A 21008-nucleotide genomic window follows, 5' to 3' on the forward strand; every position below is an offset into this window, starting at 1 on the left:
TGCGACAGTGCGATCCATGGGGCTCTCCCGCCTACCCCAGAAAGCCATTGTTCGGTGAGTGGCTAGGATTCAAACGTTTTCATAAAATACCTTTCTAGAGCAGAATGATGAAATCAGCGAATCCTCAGAGTTCTTTTCTCACTCCACCCCCACCCCCCAGATATGCCAAATCTTGGCTTGGCTCAAGTACTAGAAAGACAACATGATAAAGAGAGCACTTGGGGGCCTTAAATTACATAACTGACCCAAGTTCACAAGGTGATTCAATCTAATAAAACTGGGGTAAGGTCCATTTTCTCTTTGATGTCACAATGCAGAGAAATCAGGAATATCTTCCTCTTATTTTCACCTGTGTAGTTGGAAGCCACTAAACACTTACTCCATTCACCACTATTCCTGAACTCAGCTCTTGCTTCTCTCTGATTAAATACTCCCTGGCCACAAAGAAGTTACATTTTGCCTGCTGGACTTCTGCCACAGGTGAAGCAAGTACATGCTTTGTGAACTAGTTCTCATATGGTAGATTTCTTCCTACATATCAGTTATAGAAAATATGTGACACAAAGAAATGCAGCATAAATCATTACCAATCTATTATAGAGTGCAACAATCCCTCCTTCTCTTTTATCTGCTTGGTTACTACTGTAGAAGAATGCCCACTTCATATGGGAAGGCCTCTTCCAATAAACACACCCCTGGACACAGCACCACCAACTGTATTCAGCTGGCACCCAGTCTGATTACATACTGATTACATACCGGTTATGTAAGAATATGAAATTCAGTGTTTATCTAGCAGGGTTGAAGACATGAAAAAAAAATTAGCATAGAAAAAAAATTGGCACCAGTACTGGGGTTTGAACTCCAGGTCTTGGCTCTCCCTTGGCTGTTTCACTCTACCACTTGAGCCATACATCCACTTCTGGCTTTTAAGTGGTTAAGTAGAGATAAGCTCTGCCTGCTTTGGCTGGCTTTGAACCACAGTTCTCAGGTCTCAGCCTCTTGAGGTGCTAGAAAGGACTGGTGTCTGGCATAGCACAAAAATGCTTTTGACAGAAAAATTTTTTTTTATTTGTTTTGTTTTTGTTGCCAGTCCTGGGGCTTGGACTCAGGGCCTGAGCACTGTCCCTGGCTCCTTTTTGCTCAAGGCTCGCACTCTACCACTTGGGCCACAGCACCACTTCTGGCTTTTATCTATATATGTGGTGCTGAGGAATCGAACCCAGAGCTTCATGTATACGAGGCGAGCACTTTACCACCTAGGCCATATTCCCAGCCCCAGAAAAAAAAAATTTTTTTTTAAAGAATCAACAAAGTCAGTAACTTTGCCAGGGAGCTTTTTGTAAATTCCCTTTGATTATTCCTCAGAGAATAGGAACTTAAATTAAGGGTCATTTTTCCTAAGATTTGTTACTTCTTGTTCCAGAAGCCTGGACCAGGAAGAATCTCTCCCACCTCATGGATTTTGGTACACTGTATTATTCCTCTTCTTATCTAACCCATTTTTACTTCCTGAAACTTAACAAGAAGATAGACTTTCCTAAATTTCCTTAATTCTTTCTCTAGAACACCCTCAACTTTCAATGTGAACTTTTACCAAAGATAGACTACAAGATCAACAGTGGAAATGAAAAGCAATCATCATTCGCTGGGAATCTGGAGACTCACAGACAAGAAATAAACAGATTTGGCCAAAGGGATGGATCTGCATGGCCAATAGTCAAAAGACTAAGGAATCCCAGAATACCAAAGGGAAAGAAGCAATTACTTTTGAAATCCCAATGTTGTACAGCAAGAAGTAAAACCCTGCTCTTGAATCAATTGCGAGGCAAAGACAAAGGCAACTTTGGCTAAGAGCCCACAAAACAAAATGCAGCAAGACCCAGAGAAATGACGGTTTACCTCATGAAGCCCTTTCTGCCTCTCCAAAGTAGGCTGCCAGTGGGGTGGATTTAGGACAGTAAGGTAATTTTTTTAAAGAGGAAGAGGCAACTTACCATACCCAATGCTGGTGGAAGGCTCTCCACTCACCATGTTTCTTGATATCTGTTATCTTGTTTCTTATTATATTGTTATCACACACACACACACACCCCACTGCCCCATAAATGCCACCTTTAGGATCTGCTCTTTTCTAAAATTAAGTTTATGCCACTGAAAATCACTACTAAGAAGAATTTTATGGGCTGGGGATATAGCCTAGCGGCAAGAGTGCCTGCCTCGGATACACAAGGCCCTAGGTTCGATTCCCCAGCACCACATATACAGAAAACGGCCAGAAGCGGCGCTGTGGCTCAAGTGGCAAAGTGCTAGCCTTGAGCGGGAAGAAGCCAGGGACAGTGCTCAGGCCCTGAGTCCAAGGCCCAGGACTGGCAAAAAAAAAAAAAAAAAAAGAAGAATTTTATACAGGCTTCTGGATTGTAACATAGGGTGTGACACCTCTAAGACTTAATGTCTTATAGTAAATAAAACCAGAGAGAATATTATTGAGGATAATTAAGATACCTTTTTTATTTAATAAGGACACAATTTGCTAGGTCTAATGCTTCCGGTCATAAGGAAAGTCAATAAGCAGGAATTATGACCAAAAGCAAGTGACAGAAACAGCTTCATGGAGACCTCCAAAGTGATACTTCAGTATTTACACATTTAATCAGCCTAGCTACTGTTCATGTCCAGTGTTGATAAGAAGCATGGCCAATGTTCCAATTACTTTATCTAAACATGTCCTCAGTTGTACTAGTTCTTAATAAGGGATCCGCCAAAACCATGAGATGGCAGCTCACACCCACCAGGATGGCTGTGATCTAAATGAAAGGTGCTAAGTATTAACAAAGATATGCAGCAATCAGAACTTTCCTAGGCTGAAAGTGGCACAAACCCTGTGGGAAGGTAAAACAGAGTTATCACATGACCAATACTTCCCGAGCACATAACCAAAAGAAACCACAACACACATCCACTTGCACTGTACGTAGGTTCACTACAGGATCATAGCCAAAAAGGGGAATTCACAATGAACATTAACTAATAGATGGACGCACAAAATGTGATAAAGAAATACTAATATATGTTACAGCATAGATGAAATACTATGAAACTAGTATAAGGGAAAGAAACAAATGACAAAGGTCAGTATGATGACATTTAGATCATGTCCAGAACAAGCAAATCCATAAAAGGCAGAACTAGGCACTAATGGCTATTCAGAAGGCTCAGATCTGGGGATCACAATCCCAAACCAGCCTGGGTGGTGAGTCTCTTATCTCCAATAAACTACTCAGAAAAAGGCAGAAGTGGTGCTATGGCTCAAGTGGTAGAGTGCTAGACTTCAGAAAAAGAACCTAAGGGAGAGTGCTCAGGCCCTGAGTTCAAGCCCAAGGACTGGCACACACACACACACACAAAAAAGATCAAAAGCAAATTTGATGCAACCTAAGGCTGGGCAAGAGCGGGGAGGGGGAGATGGCGAGGGACTGTTAATGGGTTCCGAGGGTTTTTGAAAGGTGATGAAATGTCCTACAAGTGACTGTGGTAAAAGTTGCATAACTGTGAATATACTAAAAGAAATCACTGAATTGTACAGTAAGTGAACTGTACGGATGTAGTAATATGTCAAATATATATTCACATATACATATAACAATGATATTGAGCATAAGTTATTATATATTGCCTATATAATTGGTATCAATTATATACATATATGAATTATATATTGGGTTGTTACTAAATAATAAGGCATTCAACATCATTTCTAGAACAGAGGACCTGAAATAACAGAACATCTAATGACATGTCACAAGCCACATTCTAATAGTAATTTTTTTAAAAAAGATCAAATAAACAAAAATGTGAGCATTGAAAAGACCTTAAAAAATAATTTTAGTCCAACCAACTGCACCTTTTCCCTCATATAAACATACCTAAAATCTGGAAAAGTCAAGTTCAGCTCATTAGGCTGACACACATTACAGTACTCTAAGAAAAAGTCTTAAACACCATCAATAAAGATAGGAAAGCCATTGTTTATAGTAGTTGTTGAAGGTCAATTTTTTTAAAATTTTGCATTTACTTAAAACTGTGTTTGATGCCAACGGGGTTCAGGTTGCACAGGAAGGTGCTTAGGCTAAACACTGATCGTCTTCCTTGATCTCCATTGTCTGCTGTGTGGGTTCCGCCAGCAAACCTCCCAGCGAGTGGTCACCTTCCTATGGAGTCATTAAACCTCAGAATGTCAGCTGGTGGGATTAGCCAGCAGCTTCCACACCTGAGCCCCCGTGGCAGGGACAGAGGCATTTGGATCAAGATCACTAATGAATACAGAATTCATATGCCGCTTGTCAGGGCTCCTGAGCTCAGTCCACAGATGCAACCTAAATAAGACAGAGGACAGAACCATTGTTGACAAAGATTAAAAAGTTTTGGCAGTTGAGGGAAAAGAAGAAGCCCCTCATTATTCAAATATGATAGTCTTATTTATTTTTTTATTTTGTTCAAATTATTCATAACTTGCCTCAAATGGACAAATGCCATTCACCAGTACTTAAAGACTTCCTGGTCTCATTACTAAATCTGAGGAGGGTTGTGCCATCTGTATATCAGCAATCTAAAAAAAAAACAGTACTCACGTAAATAATATTTTAAAGTTTTGGGGTTGAAACAATCACAAGATACTTGAAGTGGAGGATGTTTAAAGGTTAAAAACAAAAACTAAACTAAAATTGCAAGGGTACAAAAAAAGATCTGCCAAATTCCTTATCTCTCTTCCTTCCCCCTTCCCACCCTTCCTTCTCTCCTTTCCTTCCTTCCTTATCACCCTCAACCTTTCAAAGTCTGTCATTTCCCTGCACCTTTCTGTTTCTGGGTTCCTTCCACTCACTGAGTTTACAAAGAAGTAAGTTTTACATTTATATACCTCCTCTGCCACATATCTGGCTTTCTGTTTTCTCTTACCAGAGAAAAAGAACAGTCCAAGAAGTCCATCCATGCCTCTACTGAGTAACAAGTCAGAAGTCTTCCCTATTCTATTATCAAAGAATCACAGGTCTCCAAAAGAAGCAGAACAGCACAGTGGCTGATTTTATCAGAGGACCAGGTTTTATCATATGGACCAGAGTTCAAATCCTGACACCATCACTGATCAGATGTGTAACCTTAGGGAAGTGATTTGATCTCCCTAAGATGCCAATTTTCTTTTCTTCAAAATGGAAATGACAAAATACTGAACTTACAAAACAGCTGAAAAGTAAGATAATGCAGGAGGGGCAGATGCTAGAACAGAACGTGGCATGACGTAAGTATCAGCTATTGTGATCACTGTGTTTTCAAAACCTCCCTTTTGGCATCAGTTATGTGCTAAACAACCTCCATTTCCTGTCATCATGTCCTCTATAAGAGTCTGTCTTCTATACCAAGCTTTCGGAAAGAAAAATCTCAGCTATCTATGTTATAAATCACCAAGCCTAATGCCAGCACAAATAATCTCGTTAGTTGTTGCTATGGGACGTTTCTATCCTACTATTGAATAACTAGAAAAAGGCAGCTGCCATATTTTAGAGCCAATTTTGTATTTGCCACCATAGGAGATGTTTTTACAGTCTGAATCTAATTCTCAGGGCAACTTGCAAATGAGTCTCTGAATCTCACCTTACAGATAGGACTCTCACTTGCCCAGAAACATGCTTTTAGCACCCTGAAAACAGATTCAAGGTAAACTCTGTGCCCCTTTCTGTCTGGTCATATTGAATTCATGTTGTTTTTCTCTGGAACCATCCTATGTGCCACACTGAGCAGATTTTTTTTTAAATCAGAATAGTGCAAATCTCTTACATGACCATTCATTCATTCATTCATTCATGTACAATGCAAAAATGAATCTGCAGCTTCAGTCTTTCTATTGCTGGACTTCAAAAAATAGACAAACACATAGTTACCTCTAACATTTGCTGTCAGAACAGCATATTGGTACCAAATCTTTCATTATTTAAAGTGTGTCTATAGCTGCCTGCAATGACAGATTAATTCTGCTTCCTTGGCAGCTAGGTGTTTGGCAACACGTTTGTGAGGTAACCATGAGCCTTTAGGGCGATAGCTGCTCACATCTTTAGCAATCTGCAAGGGTTTCTCTAGAGGCCAGCACGGGCCGAGTGATAAAATATGACTCCATAAATCAGACAGCTGAAGTGGCACTTGTATACGTCACTATCTATCTTCACAGCTTCTCTCTGAAGAGGACAGGGTAAGAGCTCATCCCTGGGTGCTGCAACCAGAGAAAGGGCCCGCACAGCTGCCCCTGACTAAGCATGTGCTACTTAAAACTGAAGCCATACTAAGACTGAGGAAAAGATCCTGCTGGTGTTAGCATGCCTCAGGCAGCAGTAGAAGCTTCAGCAAGTCATCTTCAAAAGGCAGAGAGCCAGAGCTCTAGAAACCTGTAAAAATTGGCTAAGCCTGCAGTCTTCATTGCTTTAAGTTGAGCATCTTCAAAGTCTAGAATTCTAACTGTAGGGCACAGCAGCTGCCACTGCAGATCTGATCCTCTCAGCTTTTGGCAGCTCTCAACTTGAAATTCTAGCAAAAGAATTTTTCAAGTTGCTATTATTGCCTGTCATGGATTTATAAATATTGTGCACTATCTGCTGCGGCATGGCTCTCATGGGACACCAGAGCATGCCAAACGCATAACAGAATGAAAAATAGTTTCTATTCTTCAAATAAATGCTAATTTTTTAACTGTGCTCACACGATGTGTTTGGTGACCAACTTCAATGGTACAGAATATGTATGGGAGGGGGGGCCCTGATTGTCTTTTCCAGCAGCATTCAGCTGCTACTTTCATTAAGCTTGTTTAATTAGATTCCAGATGCTAATTTGCAAGTCGATACCAGAGGGTGCAGGACAGTTTGCCTTTGAATCATTCCCTGTGATGTGAGGGTCCTGCCGCACACCACCACCCTTCGGCGGCCCTTGAATGGTATTCTGACAATTAGTGCAAAGAGGGGACAGTATTGATCTTGACAGACTAAATATTAATCTTCTACCCATTTTAATGAATTATAATCTTCAAAAATGTTCATTTTCACTGGGCCAAATGAAAACACTCCTTCTTACAGAAAAACAGAATGGAAGGAGAACCTCAGCTTCTATTCTTTTCCTAATTCCCTCCCCTAAAGACCAAAATCTGTATTATTATTTTGGCAATTTCAGCTATTTTCAAGATAGAAGCCACTCATTTCCAGGTTCTATGGTCACACTCCTTACATTTAACTAGGAAATGTCCTTCCTGGAAAGGCTAGTGTGGCCAACACGCTTCTTTTCTGGCTAGCCTGTGTTAACCACCACCTTAACAACAGAGGGGGAAAAAACAAGGAACGGCTCCACACAATTCCGTCATCCAAACACCTCTCATATAACTGACCCTTTGTCATTGGGTCACCACACACATTCAAAACCCACTATACTAACAAATGTTTAAGCAGCACCTTTGCTGAGAAAGTATGACATTCATTGTCAATAAGAAACACAATTTTTCATGGCCTGATTCTGATCGACACTGAACACTATGAAGTTACTACATTATTTCAAAGGAGATTTAATCTGAAAAGTACATAGAGTTGCTTTGGACCCCTTTCTTCTGCCCATGGACAAATGCTGGCTGAACCCTACTAGGTACCAGTGATGGCCGCATGCAAAGGGAGAGAAAAGAATTGAGTCTCTCCACTCAAACTTCCAGGATAACAGCAAAGTATGTGGGGGGGGGGGGGGGGGGGCGGACAACACACGACAGGATAATAAAAATTACAAGCCCACTCCAGGAAACTTTTGGATCACAAATGTGTGAGAACTTTAAAAAAAAAATCCTTCAGTGTCTTAAATTCACGGGTTATTTGGCAGCTTGTCTGAATCAAAGGGAACAAGTCATTGGTTTGAATGACCTAAAACAACAGAACTGCATCTCAGGCCACATTGGACTGCTTTTCTGACCTTGACCTTCAGTGAACACTTGTCCTCTGACCCATCTTCCTTTGCCTGGCTCCTTAACAGGGTGTCTGCTTTGCTGACTCTGCTCCAATATTGTAGATCGTTGAAAAGTGCACTTAGTTCTATCTTCCTGCTATCTCAAAAAACATGTTCAGCCCTTCCCAGACAGGAAGGTGATTTTGATGACTCAGATTTTGCTTTAGCTCAGGGTCAATGTAACAAGCATGTACAGAAGGTTGGGAGTTGAAGAACAGAGGTTTAATGGTCCCTGTCCTCAAGGAGCTCACTCTCTCACTGGTAAGTGGGGAGGATGCCCTGAGGTCAGCTACATGAAACAGGACAGTGTGTCCCGTGCAGCACTGAGACACAACCAAATGCGGAAGCCACTGAGGGCCCCACTGGCAGACATGGGCAAGGCGGAGGCATCACCAGCAAGCAAAAACACATTGTTCCAAGAACAAACAGCTTGCAAACAGGAATGGCAGAAGTGACCCCTGTTTTCCAAAGTTCAATATTCAACCCCCTGGGCTTGCACATGGTGGTGACAAGTTTAACAGTATCTTGGATGACACTATATAGGCACATCATATCCAGGATTTAACAGACACAAACTCCCTTAAAAATAAAGTGAAGGTAAAGTGATGTGGTTGTGGAAGAGTGGGGAGGACTGACTGGAAATGTTTGTATCTTGAGTGATAGTCAAACCCCACTGAATGCATAATCTGTTCGTTTTATGACATGTAAATTATCTCAATTTATTTTAAAATTAAAGAATAGATGATACCTGGATATGGTATTTTAAAAATGCAGCCCAAAACTGACAAACTCAAGAAACAATGAGACTGGCTTTGCCAGTCATTTTTTCTTGTGACATTTTACATAAAAACAAGTGGAACCAATACACCTAAAACAGTACCATTTCAACATGTGTGAACAATCTAATTTTTTTTGTGTGTGTGCTACTAAGCGTTGAACCCAGGGCTTTATCTATGCTAGGTAAGCTCTCTACCACTGAGCTACCGCCCCGATCCACCATAATTTTTTTAGTGTCTATTAACGTGAATTTAGACTTTAAGGTATTATCTGTTAACAGCTGTTACACTATTATTTGCCTTCTGTTCACTTTTAAAGTCCACACTGGAGAAGCAAGTCCACCTACCCGCATCTTCACAGTGATTTTCACTGACTGTCACTGTCAAGTTTGCTAACTTAAGTGAACAAAAGTTGATATTATAAATTCCTCTTAATTCATCTGAAATAGATACTGATTCAATCTATTTCGGGATCTTAAAGGTAAAGCAAAACATGAAGTGACGAGTTATAGACATAATTAATCTGCAAAATAAATTTGTAAAATAAATTTGCTGGTAATAGCAGGGATTTTACTGAGGAATGCTGGTATTTCCCTTTTCTCCTCAAATCACATCACTATTCAATTTGTAGCCTTTGATCCATTTCAAGTCCAAACTCTACAGTATAAAATGATTTAAGCAGAGTGCTAAGTCACTTTATATTCTGTACTTTCAACTTTTTCTATAGTTCTCATTTCTCTTTAATATATGGAGGTTCCAATAGAAATAGACAAACTTTCCAGAAAATTTGAAAAGATTAATGTATTTTAAAGAAGAGCATAACATTAAATCTCCCTTACTCTCTTTTTGAGTGGCCTAGTATATATTAGATTTTCTCTATGTATTTAAGACCCCCAACAGAAAATAATACTGACATAGGAAAATTTTTTCACACTGAGAAATGAGAAAATAACCCTAATTTCATTTACAGTTTTATAATCAGCCTTGTTTACTATTCTTAATTGGAGCAGGATATTACCATTTTCAGTAGAAAACACCTATCCAATTCTCTCTTTTCATTTCTGTCAATGTTATTTGTGCATTCCTCACGTCCAAAGGGTAGAGTAGTTTGTGACAGAAACCTCGTCCTGGCTGATCAGTACCTACAACCCAATGCTCTGACTTTTCACAGCACTTGGCCCAAACTGAAAGGGCAGAGAGAACTTCAGAGCTCCAATGACACCTACTGATCCAATGACAAGAAGATGGTGGAAGAACAAAGTACGCTTAATATGTGATCTTCCCCCAAAGACAACCAGGAGTAAAGCAATGTCAAAATGTAATCTTCAAGGATATCCTTTGGTACCTAAAGAAAATATGTGCAAGTTAGAAATGCCAGAAACCAACAAATTAAGAGATGGGGTAAACCACTCTTCAACTGCATGTCAATTGTGGAGAACAAGTAGATACATCCTTCCAAAAAAGTGACCAATGAAACATCAAGCACACATAACGCTGGACCCGCTGGTTCAGCGGTGCTCAGCAGTGCAGATGAAGTGCAGAGCAGGAACAATGAAGCACCATGAACATCCACACACACTGTGCACTCTTTCCAAATGTGCAAGGTAAGATGTGGGGATCTGTTATTAAAGAGGATTTTCATGGTGGTTGCTTACTGGGGGGTCACATCTATTATTAAAGCAGACAGGAAAAAAGTCACTCACGAAATCTACCCCTCCCCATCACTAAAGAAGAATCTCTTACAAGCATATCTGAGACCCTAGCCCCATTATGCCCTGAGAGCAATCTATAAGGATTTTCAAGACCAACCATTTTCAAGTCAGCTCTGTGTGACACACACACACACACACACACACACACACACACACACACACACACACACACACACACACACACCATAGTTGCTTTATTCTTATTGAGGAAAAAAAAACTATGCTTTTGAGATACTATGATACTGAAATCTTAGCACACAGGAAAACATTCCATGCTACAGCAGTAAAGAGGAGTCTTAGACAGGCCAAAGTCCAGAACAAAAATCTGCAGTGCTAGCTCTTCAAGCCCAGGAAAGGCATACCACGCCTCTACAAGGTATTCTCCCAAGAAGCCAATCTCTTCAGCAAACACACTACAAGTGTGCCCAAAAACTCAAAGGATGCTGCTAGAGGAGGAACGGGTAACCAATCTGAAAATATTCAATATACAGTTAGAAAAGTATCTGGAAGAAGATAATTACAGGGACTTACATACCTCCATGTCAGGCCTAAACTTATCTTCAAACACAGCCATTGCTGCCAAGGAGCCAGAACCTGTAAGAAAAAGATGCACTTTTAGTGTATTTCACCAACTCTCGCCTTTTCCATCTCTCGTTTCCCTCAGGACAACAAAAATTGCAAAACATTACCAGTGCCACACTTGAGTACAGTGGAAATGCCAATCCTAGAGGGCTACATCAACAGGACGAAAAACCAGCGCTCCATAAGAACGCGAGTCCCACTTACCACTAGCTTGGGTAAACCTGCACCTAACTAACGGGCCGGCCCTACCTCTATACTGACGAGTCTAATTGTAAATCATTCACAATGAAATGCTGAAGCACGAAAATGAGCTTGTGGAGAATAAGTATTTTTTTCAAAACATGAATGCCACACAATTTCATATGCCCTACATGGGGAGGCTCGGGTTCCATATTGTGCCTTGCCAGGCTGCTGGGTATTGTGCTAAATATCAAGCCAGTTAAAAAGAATACATTGTTTTAATGAGCCAACCCTGGTAGAGTCACCTTGACACACAGGGAAGAAACTACTGCACCAGCAATGGTAATAGGGCTGCATGCCGCAGCTACCAGGTTATTCCAGCTACAACTGTAAAACACTTTATTATGTGGCATTTATTTGGAGCTATTATTTTTAGTTTGTACTTTGAAGAGTAACAGCTGAGTAGACAAAATGACAGACAAAGAAACAAAAATTTATTATCACAATAGCAAATGGCTGAAAGGTTATGCTGCATAGATATTAACAGATAGCAAATTTATCCCTACCAAAGTAGAATGTAAAGGCATTACAAATAAGGATGAGCTCCCTTTGAATGGCTGCAAAAGGCAGCTCAGCACTATTGGAAATTTTAAACTTGCTTTGTTCAGAAACGAGAGAATCTTTAGAAAATCATCATCCTGTCTGTACAGAGTCTTGGCAATATTTCAGGATACTCTACTTTTGGAGAGAGGAGAGAGTTGCCCACAATTTTTTACTCCAATTAGAAGATTTTTCTGGCATTTATTACTTTTTAACTTGTTTTGCATAACACTATCTATTTAGCTGGGTCACAGAGAAAACCATATTTTCTATTTAAAATGATTTGTGTACATCGCTTGACCACCTCAATGGTTTAGCAAAGGAAAAAGGCAGCGATTAAACAGTTTCAAATGAGGTGTCCTGCTGATTTTATCAAGTCTGCTGAATGTATAATGAAAAAGGAGAAGCTGACAGCAACACTACATTGAGGAAATACAGACTACCTTATCTGAACCATTTAAGGAGGTCCAATTATAGATCAAATTTAAAGGGTAGGAACAGCAGATTTACAGACACAAATCAATGGACATGGTAATCCCGATGAATATGACAGATACTCCTGTTCCAGAATAGTGCTGTGGTTGAGGGTCATTACCTTCACAGCACCGGATACATCACGTCGAAAGCAGTAGGAAGCGTCAAGTACAGACCAGCATTATAAGCAATGACTATTCATTTAGGCTTTGGGAGCAAAAGGCAACCCCATTTTCCCCTCTTGTAATTTTTTTCTTCTAAAATTTAAAAAAAAAAAGTCCCTAAAAGGAGAGAGAAATTAAACAGATGGAAAAACAGTAAAAGGCAGAAAAACCCAGCATACATGCAGAGACTAATACCAAATCACATCTCTCTGAATTTCAAAACAAGTAAAAGATGTAGAAATATGGTCAAATTCCACCCAAGTTTTGTGAAGCACCAGATCACCCGAGATGCAGGGGTCAAAAGGAAAGAAGGCATGGATGAGAGCCAGTCTTGATGTTACAAGTGAAAAAGAGCTGGTTTTGTATGGAAAACAAAGGGCAGCTGTCAGGAAGAAACAAGAAAATTGCAAATGGGAAAATCTCAGGAAAAGTACTTCAGACACAAAATACTTCCGGCTGAGCAGGCAGTGGCTGTCTCACCTTTTCTACGCCTCCAAGATTATGCTGGGGAAGAACCCAAGGGCAAATGGACCGGAGGCCCAAAGTACACATTTAGAAAGGACAGGAGAGGGCAGGGCATTTACTGGGGAGGTAACAACTTTGTGGAGACTATAACAAATTACTGTTACAGAGAAAACCAGGCTTACCTTAAAGCATTTTTTTCCTTAAAAATTACTGGCCATTTTTTTTCTGCTGAGCCATCTTTTCCTGGGCACCTTCACAGTAAATACTTTTGACTCTATTCTTTCTCCTAGGGACATATATTTCCTTCTACTCAGCTTCATTCTGTATTTTAGGCAATGAAAAAAAAGTACATTTCTTTCCCAATAGAGTAACTCTTCCTTTATCAGAAATGTTTTTCCTTCTTAGAAACACAGCCTAGACAAAATTTCTCTAGGTAGAAATGTTATATATACTAGAGCCCCAACTCCTGAAAAAGGGTTTGTGCAGTGGGGCTGGGGGCTGGTGGCACAGGGAGAGGGAGGGGAGGTACCCCACAGCACAGAAATGGGTTTTGAGAGCTGGCAGGTATGGAGCAGAACATGGGAAGGACACAGGGGTACTTTAGTCTCCTCCTGTTTATAACCTGAACCCAAACACACACAGTTGAGATATTTTCCAAATGGCTTGATTCTGCTGCTCCTAAAATCAAAGCAAAACAGGCCCCAAAATAAACCTACATAGAAAGGGAAATTTAAGTCAAGATAATTTCTAAATCACTTGCAAATTAGCTTCCCCACTCAGCTCTTCAGAAAAGGACTCTGGCGCCCCCTTTTCAGAAGTACACAGAAATGCAAGCAGATGGCATACAACTGGTTGTCAACAGGTTTCTAGGTAACTAAAACTACTCCCTGGAAAACGGAGAGCTCCTGGGGAATTCACACAGACCCACAACAGCCCAGAGCAGCCAGGGGCATGGCAATCCAATGGAGAGAGCAGAAAAGGAGTTGACCATAATATACAACAATAGGGGATGACAAAACAATGTCTTCTAATCATTGATTCCAGTTTCCTAGATATTGGCCCAATACCCAAAGCCATCTACAATAAATCATCAGATACCATACTAATAGTAGCACAATTGTCATGTGACCTACAAGGCATTTTTAAGTTACATTCCATTTTCCCCATAAGGCATTAATAATGACCTGAGACATCTGCTATTTCAATGTCCAGCTACCAACGTGGCATTCCTATCACACACCAAGCCACGGCAAAGCCTCCTAAAGGCTCATTTACTCCAGTGTTCTTTCCCAAACCAAGGACATCTTAACAGCTTCAAGGACAGGGTGGCCTGTGCACCATACGCAAGCATGTGTGGTTAAGGAGATGGACGCCGTGTGTCCATCACATCTCAGTCCACCTCAAACAAACCACTGCAGTGGTGCCTGGATGGGAATAATGAGCAGCACACGGGGCCAGATTCGCGGCCCAGCTAGATCCCGTGTGGCCATCTCACACACAAAGTTCCTATGCCGCAATAGGACCCATAGGACCTCCTATGAGCAGGCGTGTGCCACACTCCACCACCCCCACCTTGACATCACCTCTTAAATACCCATGCCATTTCAGGACTTGTCATCTCGGTGTGTGGCAGTCCCTCTGCCCCCTGGCAGTCCACAAAATTCCTAGTCCCCCTTGCAACCACAAGTGAACCTTCACTTCTTCCCAGGAGCCTTCCTTGCTCCCACAGGGTGCATCTCGTCCACCCATTCACAGCTGCAGCCCCACATCTGGCTGCCACTTGCACACAGAAGCATCAAGCAGACATGAGATGGGTTGTGAAAGAAGGCTTTATAGCAACAAATCATGTCTAATTTCTTCTCTGCCCTTAGCCTGGTCCACACCTTGGCTGGGCACTAGCTGTTGCAGGAGAGCACTACCAGGCTCGGTCTCAAATTTTGCTGGCAAACCTCTCCATCTCATCAGAAGCCTCCATGTAGCCGCTACCTAGCAACCCCCACAAGTCTGCCTTTTTCAGTCCACCCACAGTTGCTGAGTAGCCAGTGCGGCTTCCAAAACAAAGCCCTTTAAAACAGAAAAACAAGATGCAACTAAGTAACCCCTGGGAATGACTCTGGGAAAGCCTCTGTGATAGGGACATGATTGCACTGCCTTCCACCCACACCATGTCTTCTCTCCAGGCCCCCCACAACTTCCTACTCCTGACTAACCCACTCAGCTGTCAGGCTGTGGACAAGGGCAGGGGAGAAGATACAACTCAGCCCCAGGCAACAGCAGGGCCTGATCTGCAGAACCCACTTGACAGGCAGAACCCACTTGATGGCCTGGCCTCAGCTACCCAAGTCAGATGCTCAAGGAAAGTGTCTTTCTGCTACTCTCATCCTACGGAGTCCTGCAGAGAGGATACAGCCTGTCCTCCATCATGACTGCTGCAAGACTGGCTCACCCATGGAACTTCACAATGACACAGAGGGTCACACAACCGCAGGCCTCCTCAGAGAACAGACCCCAAACACCCATGCAACAAGGACCCCATCTATAGCTAAGCTTTTTAAGTGCATTATCCGTTCTTACGAATCGCAGGTCACTGACTTAAAAAAAAAAAAAAACTCCTTAAGCACTTAAAATATAAGCTCTGAAACTCAGAAAGATTATGTGCAACATTCTAGAGAATATTAGATGTATTAGTTTACAAAAATGAGAGAAGAGATTAAATTAGAAAAAATTAAGGGCTGGGAAATGGCCTAGTGGCAAGAGTACTTGCCTCATATACATGAAGCCCTAGGTTCGATTCCTCAGCACCACATACATAGAAAACGGCCAGAAGTGGCGCTGTGGCTCAAATGGCAGAGTGCTAGCCTTGAGCAAAAAGAAGCCAGGGACAGTGCTCAGGCCCTGAGTCCAAGCCCCAGGACTGGCAAAAAAAGAAAGAAAGAAAACAACTAATGTGACAAAAATGTGATGAAATGGGTACACTGAAATACTGGAGGAACCAAAGCCATAGAACTTTTCAAATGAGAATTCAGAAACATCTATTGGAAATCAAGAGCTCTACATAAACACAAACTGGCAATTCTGCTAGGAAACTTAGAATTCTAAGGAAATAAATGGACAAGTATCCAAGTCACATACACAAAAAGAGAAAGAGAAAGAGAGGGAGAGGGAGAGGTGGGAGAGGGAGAGGGGAGGAAGAGGGAGAGGGAGAGGGAGAGGGGAGGGAGAGAGAGGGAGAGGGAGAGGGAGAGGGAGAGGGAGAGAGAGGGAGAGAAGGGAGGGCAGGAAGGTAGGCAGGCAGGCAGGAAGGCAGAAAGGCAGGCAGAACACAGACAGGAGGCAAGCAGGCAGGCAAACAGGCAGGCAGGAAGTCAGAAGGCAAGAAGGCAGGAAGGAAAGGTGGCAGGGAGGCAGGCAGGCAAGACAAGACCCTTGAGATAAATCAAAGGTATAATAATCAAGATAGGGAAAATAAATACTACATATACAATCATTAAACATGACAAAATAGAAGCATTTTTGGGTTTTTTCTTTTTAAACTTATTTTTAAGTAGAAGCATTTGTTTGCAATAGATAGTTGTTTAAGATACAATATTTAGTGGGAAACAAACATGTTAAGAAGCATTAATAAGCTTATGCAATACAAATCTAGAAGAAAATAAATCAAAATGCTATGTTTATCTCTGGGTGTACTGTTTTCATTTTGTTTACTTGTATTTGTAAATTGTTCTTTAAAGAGCATGTAGTGCTTGCAAGTTTTTCAGGTATAAACCTGGAGACAATTCAGCATTGTAAAGGGATTAGAAAAAGAAGAAAATACATCAAGACCTTGCTAGCTGTCGCGTGCGTGCGTGCGTGCGTGCGTGCGTGCGTGTGTGTGTGTAGCAGGCAACTGATCCTGAAATCTGTACCGGGGGTCCTGAAGGTCAATCCATGCATGAGTCAACAGTCCCTAGGAACAATAGCAATCTATCACCGCATAAAAATAAATACACATGCCTCCACCACTCTCCTTTGGAGGCTTCCTTAGGGCTGTCTGCGAGGTGAAACCGCCTAATAATAAAGTCCTGTGAGCACATCAGCACTGATTTGGAAGTGTGCTTCAGCAAGCCCAACTGCAGTGGATACCTGTCATAGTAACAAACTCCAAAGCACACTGCCATCCACTAGCACTTTTGTCTACTCCTCAGACATGACAGGTACTAGTGGTCCCACTTTACAACAGGGGGATTGGAACCCAAATGGGAGGAGCTTTCCCTAATCACATGGCCTATGACCAACAAATCAGGGATTCCAAAACCAGCTCTTCTCTTGCCAGGGTCTCACTACAGTCCAGACTGGCTTCAAACTAGAATTACAAGTGTGTACGACCACATACCCAGATTTTCTTTGTGTTTTCTGTTTCTTTTCCTTTTTACTTTGTGGTGTTAGGAGTTAAATTCAGGGCCTTCCACAAGATAGGCAAGTCCTCGACCACCCTTATTTTCCCTTCTGCCCTGTTACCTCTTCAATAGCAAAGCTAAATGCTTGAAATCAAGATTATTACATAAGCAGGGAAGAAGTAGCTATCTTTTCTTAGCTTTCATTCCCCAAAAAGCATGCTTTCTCCTCAGATTTCAATAGAATAATGCTGTTTTACCTGGGAATTCAAATGAGACTGGAACTTTTGTGAAGTGTTTTAAATGATTAAATACACACCATTCACTATTTAGCAATGTCACTCAAGTATCTGTTCCTGGATCATTTATATTAAAATCACCACATTAAAAAAAAAAAAACACTGATAAAGGTAATTTAAAAAATGGGGAAAAGGGGCTGGGGATATGGCCTAGTGGCAAGAGTGCCTGCCTCATATACATGAGGCCCTGGGTTCAATTCCCCAGCACCACATATACAGAAAATGGCCAGAAGTGGCGCTGTGGCTCAAGTGGCAGTGCTAGCCTTGAGCAAGAAGAAGCCAGGGACAGTGCTCAGGCCCTGAGTCCAAGCCCCAGGACTGGCCAAAAAAAAAATGGGGAAAAGGTAAAATTTAGTCTCCATTTTCTAAAACTTCAAGAAGGTATATTTGGGTCTTATAAGCATTAGTACAAGTTGACTATCCTTTATCCAGAATGCTTAGGAGCAGAAGTGCTTTGGATTTTGGAATATTTTCATGTGTGTAACTATAATGAGGTGTCTTGGGATGGGGCCCAAGTCTACATATGAAATTCATTTGTTACATATATACCTTACATGCATGGACTAAAGGTAATTATATACATTATTTTTAGTGTATCTGAGTTTGGACCTCAATCTACCAGTTTCTACTTGCAGAGCCAGATTGCAGATTATGGAACATTTTTTGTTTTGCTTTGTTTTGTGAACTTGAAAATTGAGTCACACCCCAGTCCTTTCTGCTATGTTTTTCAGATAGGATCTCTTGCTAACTTTGCCCATGCTGACATCAAACGACCCTCCTGCTTTTGACTCTGGAATAGCTGGGACCATAAGCATGGACAACCATGTCTTGCTCCATAGTTCAATTTGAACCAAATTCTGAAAGAACAGTCAAGCCCAAAACAAAATCTAAAGTAAACTATGAAAATTTCACAATCTAGCTATTGTTTTCTATTTGTTCTATATGTTTAAGAACACTTGTGCTAATATGGCCAGGGATAATGGGATTTTTTAAGCATGTGATTTTTTATGTTAGAGTTCACCAAAACAAATCAAACAGCAATTCTGTAACTTAATTATTAGACACACTAGAACTACCAAAACTGCAATAATTTCCTAAAGCATACTACCTAGTCAAATTAAAAAGAACCTGAAAACCAGCAGGTAGACATGTGCTTCCTCTGACAGAATACATGCTCACAAATCTCAAACTGGGGAAAGGAAAATGTTTATTCAGGGTCAGGGACCCTAAAGTCATGGGGTTGGAGGCTTGACTAGTTTTGAATAATTTTCCTCAAGCAATTAAGTCAATAAGAAGTAAAAAGGCCCCAGGTTCCTAAGCCCAGAAGCTGCTAGAAGCTTCTTTGCTGCTAGAAGCAACTTTACCAAACCCAGTGTGCCAGGCTCTGGGGAGACAATGCTGCCCAGGATGGGCACAGTTCTGGGGTTCACGCAGTTGCTCTAGAAGGCAGTTTCCCTTCCAGCACAAGGTGGCACTGCCATAGAAACCAACACCTACAGGACCACAACAGATTGCACCTTCCTCAGTGGCTCTGAGGGCTAAATAGACACAACACACCAAGCTGAATGCTGGAGGCACAGGAAAAGCTCACTAAAAGCTAGTTATTGCAATGCCTAGAACAAGGGCCCTCCCCCTCTTCTTCCCTTCCCTCAGGACCCCCAGCAGTGATTTTATACCCTCAGTCTCAACAACTCCCTAGGCTGGCAGCTTTAATGGGAACAGAGGTCTCCAAAATTTCTTCTCTCAAAATGGTGACATTCTGAGAGGCAGCAAGAAATGGATTCCCATTGCTTTTCCCCAAATCAATTTAACCAGATCTTCACAGGAAAAGGCTGATGTTACTGCTAAGGAGCAGTCCGCTCTAAGCACCAAGGACCTGTTCGCTACCGCGGCCTGCCAAGGTGGAAGATGTATGCAGCGATAAAGGAGTCACCCGCCCAACTCCCTCATCCATCAGTGTCGGCTCTTCCTGACAGAGCATTCGCTCACTCACGCTCATTGTGCGTCAACTGGCCACTCTTCCTGAGGAAGATTTGGTGCTTTCCACAGACCCATGGCTGGAGGTCATTTTTCACTCCGCTCCTGCCTACAAGGCCTCGCCTCCTGGTGCTAGTGCTTTCTCCGGGGGCCACTGGTGCCAACGCATGAAGAGCTGATTTATGAATATGAAACACTGCTGGTACTGGGGAAAGCACCCAGCCACTAGAGAGCAGCGGAGCCCTTCTCCCCACTCAGGAAACCCAGCCACAGACGGAATGCTTTAATTGTATGCGCGCATTTCATTATAAGCCTTGGCCAAGAGCTTCTGCGGGCGCAAGCCAAGCAATCAGAGGATCTTGCATGCCTTGCTGAAATCCAGATTTGTCCTTTGTCAGCATAAACAGTTTAATTTGATGTTTTCACTCCTGAGTAAGCACTGAGTATTACATTTAAGCCCTCGTGAGGGGAAGAACTTCCTTTTCATCAGCAAGTGCTCTTCAGTGTCAGAGTCTACCTTTCATTCCCAATGAATTTTTAAAAATTTATTCCATTTAATATGCTTCAAAATATTTTTAAATTATCCTACACTTCTCACTCAAAAACTAATTTCTCAAACAATGCTGTTCTTCTAAACGTAAGAAGGTCAAAGAGGAGTTACATTTTACCCTAATAATTTAATATACCACTTGATGGAAAAGGGGATTTTTCTTATAATTGCAACTGTAATGTCTCAAGGACCTGACAGGATCTGAACACTTATTCCTAAGAAGAGTCTAGCAATCAGGAGCATACCGGCTAAAATGTGAAAGTTTTTGTTTTATTAATATATGTTAGTGAAATGCCTCATAGCATGGAGAGAAAACTGTTCTTTTAAAATAGAGGTATCACCTAAGCTTCTACTTCTGAGCTAAGATGGAGAGTGACAATTACCCACAGGCTAGGCCTGCCAGGACAGGAGCTCAGCAGGCTGCGGCGGGTCCGTGCGCTGCATTCCTGTGACAGAGCAGAAACACAGGGAGGAGAAACAGAGACCTCTCAAGGGCAGCCTTGACTCTCCGCCACACTTCACAGCTCCCCAAAGTGCATTTCAGTTCCCTTAACAGGCTTTGCCCTGAATCTTCTAGAACAAGAGGCCTGAGAAATTTTAATAACTTAGAGAGTACCCTCCATTTTAATCATAAGGTTTATCTTGCCAATAGAGACGGTATACAAACAAGAAGAAATCCTACTTACTAAAGATAAGTGGGCATTTATATATACATGTCTCATGAAGTAACTTGTAGAGTAAATGCTATTATCCCTTTTTTGAGATGGAAAAATAAAAGTTCAGAGAAGTGAAAGAACTTACTGAAAGTCACACGACTATAATAGCAGAATGGGAATT

At 41.6% G+C, this 21008-nt stretch overlaps 1 protein-coding gene across 1 annotated transcript in view; it reads right to left on the bottom strand.

The window, feature by feature from the left end:
• Window positions 1-21008, bottom strand: part of Psmb7 (proteasome 20S subunit beta 7) — a 55355-nt gene that overhangs the window by 15162 nt on the left and 19185 nt on the right. The window contains exon 6 of the mRNA XM_048342359.1: window positions 11043-11101. Within this exon, the coding sequence (XP_048198316.1) occupies window positions 11043-11101 (59 nt within the window). The remainder of the gene's footprint in view (window positions 1-11042; window positions 11102-21008) is intronic.

Source organism: Perognathus longimembris, chromosome 1 (genome assembly GCF_023159225.1).
Source record: "Perognathus longimembris pacificus isolate PPM17 chromosome 1, ASM2315922v1, whole genome shotgun sequence".
Classification (NCBI taxonomy): Eukaryota; Metazoa; Chordata; class Mammalia; order Rodentia; family Heteromyidae; genus Perognathus; species Perognathus longimembris.